Below are 16,469 nucleotides of genomic sequence, written 5' to 3' on the forward strand. Positions count from 1 at the left end.
GCGTGTACAATGCTTTAGAGCATCTTGCAGCGCATTCATGAACTTTGATGACGTAGAGCTCCAAAAATCTAATAAAGTAATACGGCAAACTTAGTATTAGTACTTAGTACTGTTCGGTAGTTTTTTTCTTAATTTTATCGCCAGTTTTGTCTTGTTTCAGTTGAAAATAATTCCCTATGTCGTTAAATTATGCGTCCTTAAAAATAAGGTAGGGGCAAGACACTATTGATGTATTTCGAAATATATTCAAAATTCAACTAAACATAGTATGTATATCATTGCATTTTTCTTGCACCTCTCTATTTATATCAAAGCTCGTTGATTCCTCATTATCGTCGGTGTGATGTCAGATTTTTCATACAAATAAAGTTATCTAGGCCCCAGGGATTTACCATATTTTTCTCTAATAATACAGGCATCCACCATTTGCCGCACCTTACAACATATATATCATTGAACTAGGCTTATTGCGGCTACGATTGATATCAACTAATTACCAACCGCGCCATATTGATATTTTTGAAACTTTTTATGATCTTGAAACGAAAATCGAATCGTCGTCTGACTAACAAATAAATTGAACATCCAAAGTTGATTTTGATCTATCTCTGTATCAAAGAACACGGCTAGATTTTTTGAAGTAGAATACAGTTGTCGTTCGCTAACTGCAACATGTTTACATTGCAGTTATCGAATGCCGTTCGATAACTGCAACACTTGATACATGCCAAATTTTAGAGGGGGGTCCGTCACTACCATTTTTGTTTTCAATGATGTCGAAATGTATTTTTTCAATGAAGTACATAGCAGCAAAAAATAGCAGAAAACTAAAATAGGTAAGCTTTTTGATTAATCAATTTGATAGTCATATTTCCGCATCATAATTTATTGCGTTTTAGTAACTACTTTACATAACCAATATGTAGGCGAAGATAAGGTTCATCACTACAGAAGACCATTTTAAGAGACGTTTCTGAACTCAATTCATGAATGAAACTTTGACAGAAGGCTCGGAACCGCTCACGTAACGCAAGTAAAAGCAACATCAATGTCAGCAGGATCCGTGACGTGAAAGCTAGCTCAAGGAATTTTTTTTCTCTTATAATAATTACGGAAAGTGAACCACATAACATGGTGATTTGGCTTCATTGATTAATCTATAATCTCCCATCTAGAATGAAGAGACAACAAGTAAACGGAATCGAAAAAAATCGAGAAAAATGAAAAGTCCTTTTGAAATGTTTCTAGAGATTCAACAATTTTTTATTTCCCCCCCGCGAGATTTGTCACTTCAATGTCAAATATGACTTTGACTTCAGATATGACGAATTGCGGTCCGATAACTGCAAAGTTGTTGCAGTTATCGGTCTTGCAGTTAAAAATCGTTGCAGTTAAAAGACTAGCAGTTATCGAACGGCGACTGTACTTCTCTCAGGAAATTCAGCTACATAGGGATGAGAAATGAAAATATAAAACCGAAAAAAGTGAAAAATATGTCCAATTTCAAATGCTAATAAATCGGTTAGTATTCGATAAATTTCCTTCGTTCTTGCAGCAATAGATTGGAAAATCTTCTAAGATTCTTCCCAAAATAAGATAATTGTAATTTTATTATTCGCACTTTTGTACTATTGAAAATAGTTAAACCTTGTCAAAACGAAAAATTCGACCTCTGATTGGCCGTTATATGCTTGCTTCCCAAGCCGACGGTCGACAGGATCATATACCTTGCAATTGAAAACATGCTGTTTGGCCCATATAAGAGCCTGTTTCAGCCGTAACCGCTCATAATAGTTTCAACCGGAGCCGCTCATAATAGACAGAGACAACAGCAGTCGTCCTTCCTTAGCAGCAGCACTAGCCCTGTGGTTGGTCACCACATCTCAGGAGCAGCGCGGTTTTTCTCAGCGTGTGTCGCCAGACAGCCATCATTCCCCCCGTGTTGGGGCAGCATGAAGATTGCCATCAGGAAATCCAATTTTGGAAATCAAAATGCCTTTTTCAAGGCAAATAAACGAGTCATTAAAAGTTAGTAATTTTTGTTAACGCAAGCAAGCATTCTGTGTTGCATCCTAGCAATTTAAATCTGTCGCACCCGTCGAATTTACTGAATGTGAATAGCTTTCACAGTGCATGTTGTCCGTGTATTTTAATTCCCCCAATGTTAGGGCAGCTCAAAGGTTGTAATTAACAACCAATTTGGAACTGCAAAATGCTTTTTTTCAAGGCAAATAAAAAAATAATTGAAGGTTTATAATTTTCTGGCATCAACACAAGCAGACATTCTGTGCGGGATGCAATCAAATTCTGTTGTAGTTGTCTAATTTTCACTTTATTTAGTAAACCCCCACTGTAGGGGCAGCGCAAAGGCTGCGATCAGCATAACCGACATTGAATAATAAACTGCCCTGTTAGAACGCATTCACAAAAGCAGTTAGTTCGACTATGCAGAGCTAATATGAAGTCTATTCAATCAATCAGCAGTAACAGAATTTCGTCGTCTCCCAGTTGCCAAGTTGCAACATGATGCAACACGCAACAGCGAGCAAACGAAATCGCTTGATGTTACAAACCGCAATAAGATACGGGTTAAAACCGTTGCGTGTGTGAGAGCACCATTGGTGTTTATTCGCTGGATACAAAAATCAAATGCGAATTGTGGAATAATTCGTCTAAAGAACATAAGGAAATGGTAAACCTGAACTGAAAGGCGTGGCCTATTACGTAGCACCCTTCGGCTATAAAAGAGTATTTCTGGGAAAACTAGCTACATTCGTTAGTCGGAAGGTGAACTGGATGGACCGTCCACAACGTTGACAGCAGTAACAGCAGATATCGGCACTCAGCAGTAACAGACCATAGCAGCGGGTTGCGCCTGGGATTGCCTTCAAATTAAATAAATCACTTGCCCTGTGGTTGGTCATCACGTCTCAGGAGCAGCGCGGTTCTTCTCAGCGTGTGTCGCCAGACTGCCATTATTCCCCCACTGTTGGGGAAACATGAAGATTGCCATCAGGAAATCCAATTTTGGAAATCAAAATGCCTTTTTCAAGGCAAATAAACAAGTCATTGAAAGTTAATAATTTTTGTCAACGCAAGCAAGCATTCTGTGTTGCATCCTAGCAATTTAAATCTGTCGCACCCGTCGAATTTACTGAATGTGAAATAGCTTCCACAGTGCATGTTGTCCGTGTATCTAAATTCCCCCAATGTTAGGGCAGCTCAAAAGTTGTAATCAGCAACCGATTTTGAACCGCAAAATGCTTTTTTCAAGGCAAATAAACAAATAATTGAAGGTTAATAATTTTCTGGCATCAACACAAGCAGACATTCCGTGCGGGATGCAATCAAATTCTATTGTAGTTGTCTAATTTTTACTTTTACTTTATTTAGTAAACCCCCACTGTAGGGGCAGCGCAAAGGCTGCGATCAGCATGACCAACTTTGAAAAACAAACTGCCCTGTTAGACCACATTCACATAGACAGTTAGTTCAGTACGTCTTGAACTGTCCTACAGATCAGACGTTTGTTCGGTTGCTTGTGGACTGGTCTTTGACTGCCTATAGCTTCAAAGTTTGTGTTTTGTCAGTGTGTCTTTTAAAGACTACCTGAAAGTTATTTCCCATCAGTCTTTCGCAAGACTACCTACTTTTGAATTTAACATTTGTTTTAACTTTTTTCGTATCACCTGAAATGGCTGGACGGAAAAAGAAACCTCGCATCGCTGCGGGGAGGAAAAGAGAGGCATCTGTTTCTGACACTTCGAGTGTCTGTAGTGACAATCCTTTTGATATTTTGCCTGAGCAAGAAGCTGGTGAAATGGAAGTTATTAATAATGAAACTATACAAAATATAAAATCTTTAAAAAAGGAGAAAGTTCCACCTATTGTGGTAACTATTTCTTCTGAATTTAATATATTCAAAAAGGAACTTTCAACGTTTGTTTCTGACGTTAAAGTTACCTATCAAATTGGCCGTAGAGGTGAATGCCGCTTATTAGCCGACTCAGTAAAGGGTCGTGATCGTCTTGTTCAGTATTTAACTGACAAGATGTACAAATTTTTTACATATGACACCAAGAACGCCAAGCCGTTCAAGGTTGTCTTGAAAGGTCTCACCAACGATCAAACCGTTGATGAGATCAAACTTACTTTAACAGAATTACTTGGCATAGCCCCTGCCCAAGTAATTCTAATGAAACAAAAATCACGAGGCGAAAACAGTCAGAGAACTGGAATTTCCCTTGTTAATTATTTAATTCATTTTAACCGCAATGAGGTTAACAACTTAAAATTTTTTGAAAAAGCACATGCTTTGTATAATGTGCGTGTAAAGTGGGAAATTTATAGGAAGTATGGCGGAGGTGAAAAGCATATCAACCAATGCCGTACTTGCCAACGTTATGGCCATGGTTCCAAATTCTGTAACATGGACCAAAAATGTCTTAATTGTGGAGACTCTTCCCACAAAAAGGACACATGTCCTGTGAAAGAGAGTAAAAATTTTCGCTGTGCGAATTGTAACGGGAACCATATGTCAAATTTTTATCAATGCCCAGTCCGTTTAGCAATTGTTAAGGCAAGGCAAGGTAAACAAAATTCAATTTCTCAATTAAAACCAACTTCAAAACAAAATTCTCCAAGCGTACCAGTGACGCATAGTTTACCTACTCCTTTGCATACCCGTTTAACTTATGCACAGGTTACAGGTAGTTCGAACATTATACCGCCTAATGTTGGTAGTTCGAAACTGACCGTTGATATGGGTAAGCAAAACACGCTAGAAAATAATTGTACACCTATCACTCCAGCTAATATTGCTACCGAAAATATTTTTTCTAATGTCAACTGCCTGGGGCCTATTACGGCAGGTAAACTTTCTTTTTTGCAACAGGCAATGTTCGATCTTATGAACGCAATGTTGCAGGCAAAATCAATGTTTGAAGCCATTCAAATAGGCACAAATTTTACTATTAAAATTGTTTCTAATTTAAAATTTAGCAATGATTTTAAATAAAACAATTAAAATATTAAATTGGAATGCTCGCTCATTGAAGGCCAATGAGAATGAGCTTTTTAATTTTTTAACAGTAAATAATGTGCATATTGTAATTATTACTGAAACATTTTTGAAACCTAACATAAAATTAAAATATGATCATAATTACGTGGTTCATAGATATGATAGGATTCAGGGTTCCGGCGGTGGAGTTGCAATTGTTATTCATCGCCGAATCAAACATCGTGCTCTTCCCCATCTTGAGACGAAAGTTATTGAAACTTTGGGAATTGAAGTTCAAACTGAACTTGGGATTTTATTTATTGCCGCAGCATATTTGCCATTTCAATGCACACGCGAGCTCAAAAATTATTTTAAAGGTGATTTACAAAAACTCACCAGAAATCGTTCGAAATTTGTCATAATCGGCGATTTTAACGCTAAACATCGTTCATGGAATAATTCTCAAAGTAATTCCAATGGCAAAATTTTATTCAATGATTGTTCTTCAGGATACTATTCTATTTTGTCTCCGAATAGTCCTACATGCTTTTCTTCTGTAAGAAACCCTTCAACAATTGATTTGGTGCTAACAGATCAAAGTCATGTATGTAGTGATTTGATCACACATGCTGACTTTGATTCTGACCATCTTCCAATAACTTTTTCTTTATCACATGAATCAGTGTTAAACCCTATGAGCTCTGTTTTTAATTATAACAAGGCTAATTGGGAAAGATACAAAACTCATATTGAGAGAAATTTCAATAATGAGCTTGATTTGCAAAACGAAGTGAATATTTATTCCGCTCTGGAAGCATTAAAATGTGCAATTGTTGATGCAAGGAATTATTCTGTTCCAAAGGCTCAAGTGAAATTTGATTCATCAATAATTGACGAAAATCTTCAACTTCTAATTCGTTTGAAAAATGTCCGCAGACGTCAATATCAACGTTCTCGTGACCCTGTTTTTAAAACTATTTATAAAGATTTACAGGAAGAGATTAAGCATAGATTTACTCTTCTGAGAAATCAAAATTTTGAGACTAAAGTTGAAAAATTGAAACCATATTCAAAACCATTTTGGAAGCTGTCGAAGATTCTTAAGAAACCTTCAAAGCCTATTCCAGTTTTAAAAGATGGTGAACGTTTTCTTGTATCCAATGAACAAAAGGCTCAAAGACTTGCTCAGCAGTTTGAGAGTGTTCATAACTCAAATTTGAATTTTGTGAGTCCAATTGAAAATGAAGTCACACGTCAATTTGATTTAATTTCTTCCCAGATTTTCTTACCTGCAGAAATAATTGAAACTAACTTGAATGAGATTAAATCAATTATTAAAATTTAAAAAATATGAAAGCACCTGGTGACGATGGAATCTTTAATATACTAATCAAACATCTCCCTGAGAGCACAATGGAATTTTTAGTGAAAATTTTCAATTGCTGCTTCAAAATAGCATATTTTCCCAAATTATGGAAAAATGCAAAAATTACTCCCATTTTAAAACCGGATAAGAACCCAGCTGAAGTTTCAAGTAATCGACCAATCAGTTTGCTTTCTTCAAACTGTTTGAGAGAATTATTCTTAACAGAATGATGTCACACATCAACGAAAATTCAATTTTTGCAAATGAACAGTTTGGATTTCGCCATGGGCATTCCACAACTCATCAATTGCTCAGAGTTACTAATATGATACGAGCTAACAAATCTGAAGGTTATTCCACTGGAGCTGCTCTTTTAGACATAGAAAAAGCATTCGACAGTGTTTGGCATAAAGGTTTGATTGTGAAATTGCAAACTTTTAATTTTCCAATTTTCCTAATCAAAATTTTGAAAATTATCTTACTGATCGAACTCTGCAGGTTGTCTATCAGAATTCAAAATCTGATAGATTTCCTGTCAGAGCAGGTGTACCTCAAGGTTCAGTCTTGGGTCCAGTCCTGTACAACATATTCACTTCAGATCTTCCTGATTTGCCTCCAGGATGCACAAAGTTGTTCTGCCATGACACAAGCATTTCCGTAAAAGGAAAAAGTCTTCGTGTCATATGCAGTCGATTGCAGAAAAGTTTAGATATTTTTTCTTCCTACTTGCAAAAGTGGAAAATCTCTCCCAATGCTTCTAAAACTCAAACGATAATTTATCCGCATAAGCCTAGGGCTTCTTTCCTCAAGCCAAACAATAATCACGTTGTCAAGATGAATGGGGTTATTTTAAGTTGGTCCGACAAGGTTAAGTACTTGGGACTAATTTATGATAAAAAACTTATTTTCAAAGAGCACATTGAGAGTATACAAGCCAAGTGCATCAAATATACGAGATGTTTATATCCTCTCATTAAAAGGAATTCTAAACTTTGTTTAAAGAACAAACTTTTGATTTACAAAGAAATTTTTAGACCAGCAATGCTTTATGCTGTACCGATCTGGTCAAGTTGCTGTTCAACAAGGAAGAGAACGCTCCAAAGGATTCAGAATAAAATTCTGAAAATGATTTTGAAGCGTCCTCCTTGGTTTGGTACACTCGAATTACATAGACTTACTGGTGTTGAACCATTAGAAGCTATGTCAAATAAAATTATTAACAATTTTCGACAAAAATCGTTGCAATCCTCAATTGCTACGATAAGCTCTCTTTATAGCCAATAAGTTAGCAATTAAGTTAGTTGTAAGTTTACTTCCCCTTTCCTGACAAGTAGGTTTAAATCCCTACGAATGATAAGTCCTAATTGCGAAAGCAAACAAATCCTAACAATTAAAATTACAAATTTCTAACAGTGTTGAGAAGTCACCATTTGTGATTGGGCACACATACTCATTATTTACTAATATTTATCATAAATACTTAAGCTACTAACAAATCCCCTCTTAAAAAAAAAAGATAGTTAGTTCGACTATGCAGAGCTAATAAGTCGATTCAATCAATCAGCAGTAACAGAATTTCGTCGTCTCCCAGTTGCCAAGTTGCAACATGATGCAACACGCAACAGCGAGCAAACGAAATCGCTTGATGTTACAAACCGCAATAAGATACGGGTTAAAACCGTTGCGTGTGTGAGAGCACCATTGGTGTTTATTCGCTGGATACAAAAATCAAATGCGAATTGTGGAATAATTCGTCTAAAGAACATAAGGAAATGGTAAACCTGAACTGAAAGGCGTGGCCTATTACATAGCACCCTTCGGCTATAAAAGAGTGTTTCTGGGAAAACTAGCTACATTCATTAGTCGGAAGGTGAACTGGATGGACCGTCCACAACGTTGACAGCAGTAACAGCAGATATCGGCACTCAGCAGTAACAGACCATAGCAGCGGGTCGCGCCTGTGGCTGCCTTCAAATTAAACAAATCACTTGCCCTGTGGTTGGTCACCACGTCTCAGGCCTCTGCCAGGCTGAACGCCAACGCAAGCGATCCGGTGAGATTTTTGCGGTACATCAGCCGGCACTTCCTCTAATGGAAAAGTAGGATCATTTTGTTTAGAAGAATATTACTGTCGGTAATATTACAGAGATGCGATTGCATCATATCCGATATGGAATTGAACAATTGTTCTTTTGAGGACAAATAAAACACTTAATTTGAAGAGTTAATAGCTTTGGGTACCAGTAGCAGTATGGTAACAGCCTCAGCGGCAGGTGCAGCCGGTACTTCCCTAAGGCCGTTGTAATAAGGAAGTAAATGGAAGCGGCACGGCGAAACAGTTCGGGTGTTCTTAGACGCGCGTCATTTTTCGTACGATAGCGGCGGTATTAGCGGTAGATGCATTTGCCAACACCTACTCCAGTAAAGCCGTGCCTAATTTTCAATGTGAAAACACCTTTTTATTGTGTTGGCCGTGCGCATTACGCCTCTGCCAGGCTAAACGCGATAAGCGGAGCGAACCGATACGCCGGCCGTAGGTTAATTTACAGCCGTAAGTAGAGCTGTGTAAAAGTATTCTACTTCAACCTTGCGGTCGTGGCTTTGCACACAACCCTCCTGTTTTTCTGAAAAACTGAGCTGAAACAATCCAATTCATTTTTGCTAACAATGAAATCATTTTTGTAAGCCCGTACTATTTTGATGGCGCATAAATTTTAAACGCCTATGTTCTCAAAATGCACGACAAAATTTCATGCGCATATTCTTTAGAGCTACAAAACCTTCCAAAAACCCCTCTTTATTCCTTATCTTTCTACAATATCACCATCAAATAAAATCGATTGCACGATGATAACCAACACAGGTGAAACATTTCTCCCGCGACGAGAGATTTTCTTATTAAAACAAGTGGCGTGATGTTCTGGTGTGTGTGCAGGAACGGCACAACAAATCAACTTATTACGGTTGCTGTCAAGTAATGAAAAGTTGAATTGGACTTATTGTGGCAAGTAGCAGAGCGCAATAATGCTACCAAACTTATTGCGCTCTTAAAGAGGTAATGCCAGCTGCCTATAGTATGCGGTACTATTTCCATGTTGTTTTAAAGCAGTTTTATTGCCATTCTTATAATTGCTTCAATAAGCTTGGCAAGAGTGAGCCACCTGGCTGTAAAGCAAACTTATAGCGGTTATCAGGAGGTTCTGATAGTATTTCTAGTTTTGCGAAATTGGTCATTGAAACCGCTAAAAGAATGCAATACGACTTAAATTGTTACTTGGGATTTGATGTGGGTTGTCAAACTACTAGTTCATTGGATATTACCATTGGACTAAAACTAGTTGGAAGGATTATTATCAGGCCTTAGACGCGCCTATGCTTTTGCACTTGGTTGTATGTGACTTTTTTGTGGCTCCATTTCTATTGCGAACCCACCGTGATTCCAATATGGTCTTGTTATTTTTTGGTAGTACAAAAATGGCGTCTTTTCATAGGCCTGATTATTTTTTATTTTGTCAGATTTACAAAAAAATAACACAAACATCAAACTTTTATTTGGGTAACTTCTACTTTTTTTTCATCAATTTTTGGCTTGCACGAACAGGATAGATTTGATTCAGTGTCTGACGTCTTACTCAGAAGTAAGTTATCGTAAATATGCTCAAACTAGGGTACCTCCACTTTCAACAAGAATGAATGATTTCTTACTCAGAATAGAGTAAAAAAAATTAGCGTGGGCCCTTTTGTGTATCGATTAAAAAAATCGAAATATCGTTTCAAAAGTATCGATATTTTTAATAACGCTACAATATTGCCCATTGCCAGCCATTCTTTAGCGTAATTTGGTTGAAAGATGATATTAAGAGATTTGCCCAAAACTGAACGCGGTCTAATCCAAAAACCGCGCTTGAATCAAAGGCCGCGCTGAGTTGCCAGATGTATGTTGTTTTCATTTGCATCAACCTTCATTGTTAAAGTATCGGAAAAATCTTTGAAGAAATCACTGCTGGAGACAGTGGAGACTAAAAAGGATTACTAATCACCAGGGGAAAATCTATCGGATCATATACTCACTTTGTGGTTTCTGTTTTAAGCATTATGATATCAATTTATATTAGATTAATCTGTACACCTGGCACCCCTGCTGCCGCCTTTAGTGTGCTGCCATAATCGAAGTTTGTTTTGATTTTGGAAAGGGTTGCCAAAGCAGGTAGATTTAATTTGGGCTGTTGCTTACAGTGTCCCGAAGAAAATAAAATCGACTCGGCAACCAAGAAGGGCATTTGGTTTCAGAGTTGCGGTTTATAGTGCGGCGAACAAGTTTCAGTGAAACTCACAATACCAAAACAAAAGGCTTCAGCAGCCGAATTCCGGTGAAAAAAGTCTTGAAAGAAAAAAAAATTTTCGAAGACATTTTTGTAATTTTCCCAATGCGGGTGAAATTTCAAGAGTAAATTTGTGACGTTCAAAAAAGAAATCAAGACTTTTAATCTCTTCGAAGTTTTTGCCTCAGAAGATTTAAAAAGACTTTTTCCCACGAAAAAAATTGTTGATTAATAATTTAAAATAATGGAAATATTTATTGTACCGTATTATTTATTAAAAAAAAGTGCCATAAACGACAAGAAAAATTGAAATTACTCCGTCACCGCCGCTATTTCAGAGATATTATTGTGAGTTTCACTGCCCTTCTTGGTTGCCGAATCGATTTTCTTTTCCTCGGGACACTGTAAGCAACAGCCAAGATTAAATCTACCTGTCTTGGCAACCCTTGCCAAAATCAAAACAAACTTCGATTCTGGCAGCACACTGAAGGCGGCGTCAGGGGTGCCAGGTTTACAGATTATTCTAATATAAATTGATATCATAATGCTTAGAACAGAAACCACGAAGTGAGTATATGATCCAATGGATTTTCCTCTGGTGATTTGTAATCCTTTTTAGTCTCCACTGTCTCCAGCAATGATTTTTTCAAGGATTTTCCCGTTTCTTTACCAATGAAGGTTAATGCAAATGAAAACATCATTCATCTGGCAACTCAGCGCGGCCTTTGATTCAAGCGCGGTGTTTGGATTAGACCGCGTTCAGTTTTGGGCAAATCTTTTAATAGTAATCCTTTCGAGATTTCGGACAGTAATTTGGAGAAACTGTTCCGATTGCCAAAGTGCTTGGCTGAAAAGTTTATCGGCTTACTAATAATATAATAATAATTAATACTTTTTATTGTAACCATAAAAAATATGGTATTTTTACTGTAAGCTTGCGAACGTTTGTTGTTATTACCATGTTTTAACAATGTTTTTTGTTGTTGAATCTACCACCAACAATAATTTTACCATGAAAAACATCGTCAGTGACTTCTAAATGTATGGGGAAAGTGCCTGAAAAAAATGCTGTTAAGATACATAACAACCCCCCTTTTTCATGGTAAAAATGGCAAAAACAATGTTTTTTATTGTTCTGAACAATGATATTTAATGTACAAATGATGTAGTTGCAATAAAAAACATGGTTAAATTATGGTAAAACTATGTACAATTACAGCAACTTTTGAGGTTTTTTTGATGGTTTTTTTTTCGGGAGGACTACAGCAATTCCGGTACATTTACAAGTTCTCACAACATTGAGATATCTAGGCTCAGGTGCTTAACTAAATTAATTTATTATAATACAATTGATCTTTTCATGAAACACTTTTTGTTATGCCACTCGAATTTTAACACAGCAATGTGTTGCTATATATTATTCAAGAATTCTAGGAAAGTGATCAAGACTCGTGTTTTTTTTTTTTTGAAAATATAGTAGTAGTTCTTTTGTTAAACATTAAGAAAGTCTGCTTAACCAAATGATGAACCATTAAATAAAATACATAGTGTGATAACATCATATTATACATTGTTTAGGTTCCCATCAAGTGACAGTCGGCCAAGACTGCTTACTGGCAGTTTCACAACCAACGTGCCATCGTATTTTAAGGAACGTAGTTAGTGCGATGAACAAATATCTGTTGGGAGAATTCGTAAAGTTTCCTACAAATGATGCAGAGCTAGCACAAATTAGGTTGAACTTTTTCCAACAGTTCAAAATTCTCGGGGTGATTGGAGCCCTTGATTGTACACATGTTCCAATTTTGAGCCCCCCAAAAGATGTGGAACATGTATACTTGAACCGAAAGGGGTTATCACTCCAAAAATGTTCAAATTATATGCGATATAAACCTTCGCATATTCAATGTGAACGCAAGATACGGTGGGTGAACCCATGACGCGTTTATATGGAAACGCAGTCAAGTACGCGGACACTTAAAGCAGAAATATGATGGCGGATGCAGAAGTACATATTTGCTAGGAGACGGGGGATACCCGTGCGAGCCATGGCTACTTGTTCCTTATTCAAGGACAAGAAGACAACCGGAGATCGATTTCAACACAGCACACTCTAAAGCCCGAAATCCTTTCGAACGGTGCAACGGTTGTCTGAAGTCTAGATTCCGTTGCATTTCTCGAGATTCACTTTTACGATATGAAAAGAGTTTTGGTGATATTATCAATAGCTGTGTGATAATTCACAACTTTTTAGTTTACAATGAATACCCTGTCGGAGAGGATTTGGCGTTAATTTAAATAATGAGGGTAATGATGTAAATGATGAAGTTGAGAGCTATAGTCATGAGGATGATAATGGTCAGATTTTGGACATAGGAAGAAGAGCTATAAACAGCTATTTCATACAGTGATAAACACATTTCTAAAACTTTTCGAACTCGATAAATAAAATAATTCACTTGAAAAAAGTATGATTTTTTGTATTGCCAACAATCTAATGGATTCATGAAGGTTACTAACATCCTTATAAACTTAATTAAGATTAAACAGCATCTGCAGGTTCTCGTTGATTGATTTCAATGTACCCATTTTTTGTTGCTTGATATCAAGCTTTCGCTCTTAAATTTCCAGCTTTTTCTCTTGTAGTTCGAGTTTCCGTTTCATATGTTCCTTTTTATCGTTTTGCATATTCTCAAGACATTGAAAAAATTGACATTCCATATTTTGCATTCCGGTATCTTTATATCGTTGGCCTCTGCCGAGTTGTCTTCCTCTCGAAGAAGTGGCAGTTCCTCTGTGGCGAGATGATGTTTCGTGGATGGTCGTAGGATCTAAAGCAGGATCGTTATACTCTACTGCATCCGATGTTCTTGAAGGTACGGTGTTTGATGAAATCTCAACCAGGCCACCATACATTTCGCTAACATCAGCGGGCATGTTTACGACCTCATCATCGAGCAATTCGACGTTTTCTTCAGCGTGTTATCTCCCGAATCCACTGGAAGGGTTTATAAAGAAAACACACTATGTAAGCATAACATCACAGAAAATAGTCAATTTCTATCAAAGTATAATTTAGATTCCATATACTTTTATGAAATTTTGTGCTTTACCGGTTCATTAAATCCGCCTGCTTGAGTTCTGCCGTCGCAATCTATTGTATCTTTCTGCATAATAGCAAGAACCATCTTTTCCAGCTCCGAGAGAACGTCTCGCTTCTTTTGCACTAACCCGTTTTCACCGCTCTGTCGGTTCTGAATAGTCAACCATTTTGTTTTGATTTTCTGTTTGAGATCACGCCACGAAAGTTCCCATTGATCGAGGGACTTCGTTGCTCCTCCAAAAGCATTCAATGCCGTGCTTAAACCGTTCCATTTTTGTTTTTGAAGCTCCTTTCCTCTGAGCGACTGGAATCGGTTGTTGCCAAAGTCCAAATTTTCAGCCATGTAATCCACCATGTACTTTTTCTGCTCCATCGTCATGTATTTCTTCAACATACTTTGGACGATATTATTAACAAGATTGGAATAGTCTAAATTCGAATTATTTACATACCTACTTAACGAAGCCCTACGTAACTTGCAATGTTAACTTTACTTCTTCTGTCTTAAAGTTTCATCGCCGCTGTCCCACATATCTATTTGTTTACAAACAAGAATCTTTGCGGAATAATATCTCAAAATGTCCTAATGACCGATCGTTAGAAGGTTGCGATAGATTCCACATTTTTGAGCACACACCGGTATCAGTAAGATTTGAACGATTTCTATTGAGAATTTTACTTACTAATATTGAATGTTGCAAATAAAAATCAATTCGTCATAGAAAAAATGATGAACTATGCTATATTTCCAAGAAACGGAAGGACATAGAAGAGATGTTAAGTAGGACGTTTCAAAAACCCATCCTGAAAATTATCGTAAAGACATCTAGCGGTGAATAGGTGAAATATGTTTTCACCTGTGGCATTGAAAGCATTCAATGCCGTGCTTAAACCGTTCCATTTTTGTTTTTGAAGCTCCTTTCCTCTGAGCGCCTGGAATCGGTTGTTGGCAAAGTCCAAATTTTCAGCCATGTAATCCACCATGTACTTTTTCTGCTCCATCGTCATGTATTTCTTCAACATACTTTGAACGATATTATTAACAAGATTGGAATAGTCTAAATTCGAATTATTTACATACCTACTTAACGAAGCCCTACGTAACTTGCAATGTTAACTTTACTTCTTCTGTCTAAAAGTTTCACCGCCGCTGTTCCACACATCTAATTGTTTACAAACAAGAATCTTTGCGGAATAATATCTCAAAATGTCCTAATGACCGACCGTTAGAAGGTTGCGATAGATTCCACATTTTCCATGTGACGAATTTCAGGAACTCATTGCAGAAAATCACACTCTCTAGTATAGGGCAAGTTCATCAAAGCAATGAATAATTGTTTGTATGCTTTTTTTTTAGTTTTAAAATAGTTTATTTGACACGGTACGATACAAATTATGTTTAACTGAGTCAAGTACATATGTTTGTATGCTTTGGTTGGTAAACATTTTCAAAAATCTATTTTATAATGTGTCCCGTTTCTTGAACCCAATTGTCCCGTTTTTATCCCGAGAAAATCTGGTCAGCCTACCCAAGCACGGTCGACAGAATTATATACCTTGCAATTGAAAACATGCTATTTGGCCTATTTAAGAGCCTGTTTCAGCCGAAGCCGCTCATAATAGTTCTAGACAGCGACAACAGCAGTCGTCCTCCCTTAGCAGCAGCACTAGCAGTGCAGTGGACACCAGCGATGGCGGAAGGCGGCCACAGCTGTGGCGTAGCAATGGATAGCGAACTAGTCAATGAAAAGTTGACTTTTTTTGACAACACGTGAGCCGTCTAGTTTTGAGTGTTGAATCAGCATTTCACTGTTTATTTTATCACAAGGAATACTTTATTCGCACTGTCAGTGATAACGCAAAGATGTAATCGGCATTAATCGGTTAATTAATCGGCATTAATCGGTTAAAATCGTTAAAAAACTGTCCACGTGGTATGTGGATGGCCCCTTACTATATTATTGAAAATGGTCAATCCTTGTTGAAGCGTAAAATTCGATTGAACTGATTAGTCAACGTTTATTTACTAGAAAAAATGACTAACACGCAAGCAGCCGGGTTATCTTAAGTATTCTACTTCATCTTGCGGTCGTGGCTTTGCACACAACCCATATACATATATATATATATATATATATATATATATATATATATATATATATATATATATATATATATATATATATATATATATATATATATATATATATATATATATATATATATATATATATACATATATATATATATATATATATATATATATATATATATATATATATATATATATATATATATATATATATATAAAAATATATATATATATATATATATATATATATATATATATATATATATATATATATATATATATATATATATATATATATATATATATATATATATATATATATATATATATATATATATATATATATATATATATATATATATATATATATGTAATTCGCCTCCGAAAGGGTCCAGCGGGGACCCAGGTGGCCACTTTCCGGCTTGCATCGGCCGATGCAACTCTGGCCCTGAAGACAGCCAAACTTAAGGTTGGCTGGTCAGTATGTCCCCTGAGCATACTCCAGCAGCCGGACGTTTGCTTCAGGTGTTTCGAGGGAGGACACAAGTCCTGGACCTACAAGGGGCCCGATAGGAGCCAATTAT

General features: G+C 36.6%; 1 protein-coding gene across 1 annotated transcript; it reads right to left on the reverse strand.

Moving 5' to 3' along the window:
* Window positions 1-13,280: 13,280 nt before the first annotated feature.
* Window positions 13,281-14,328, reverse strand: LOC129729583 (uncharacterized). Its single transcript, XM_055688256.1, has 3 exons — window positions 14,246-14,328; window positions 13,804-14,188; window positions 13,281-13,688 (listed from the first exon to the last, which is right to left on the reverse strand). Exons 2-3 carry the CDS (start codon window positions 14,185-14,187, stop codon window positions 13,665-13,667), a joined length of 408 nt encoding a protein of 135 aa, XP_055544231.1. The 5' UTR covers window position 14,188; window positions 14,246-14,328; the 3' UTR covers window positions 13,281-13,664.
* Between the last annotated feature and the right edge of the window lie 2,141 nt (window positions 14,329-16,469).

The sequence above is a fragment of the Wyeomyia smithii genome, chromosome 3 (genome assembly GCF_029784165.1).
Source record: "Wyeomyia smithii strain HCP4-BCI-WySm-NY-G18 chromosome 3, ASM2978416v1, whole genome shotgun sequence".
NCBI classification, from domain to species: domain Eukaryota; kingdom Metazoa; phylum Arthropoda; class Insecta; order Diptera; family Culicidae; genus Wyeomyia; species Wyeomyia smithii.

What these genes read in the sequence shown, in the direction of transcription:
- LOC129729583 (XM_055688256.1), bottom strand. Translation starts at nt 14,187, where the DNA reads ATGTTGAAGAAATACATGACGATGGAGCAGAAAAAGTACATGGTGGAT. An exon ending in CAGGCGGATTTAATGAACCG is followed by an intron (nt 13,689 to 13,803) that starts GTAAAGCACAAA and finishes AAACCCTTCCAG; the next exon opens with TGGATTCGGGAGATAACACG.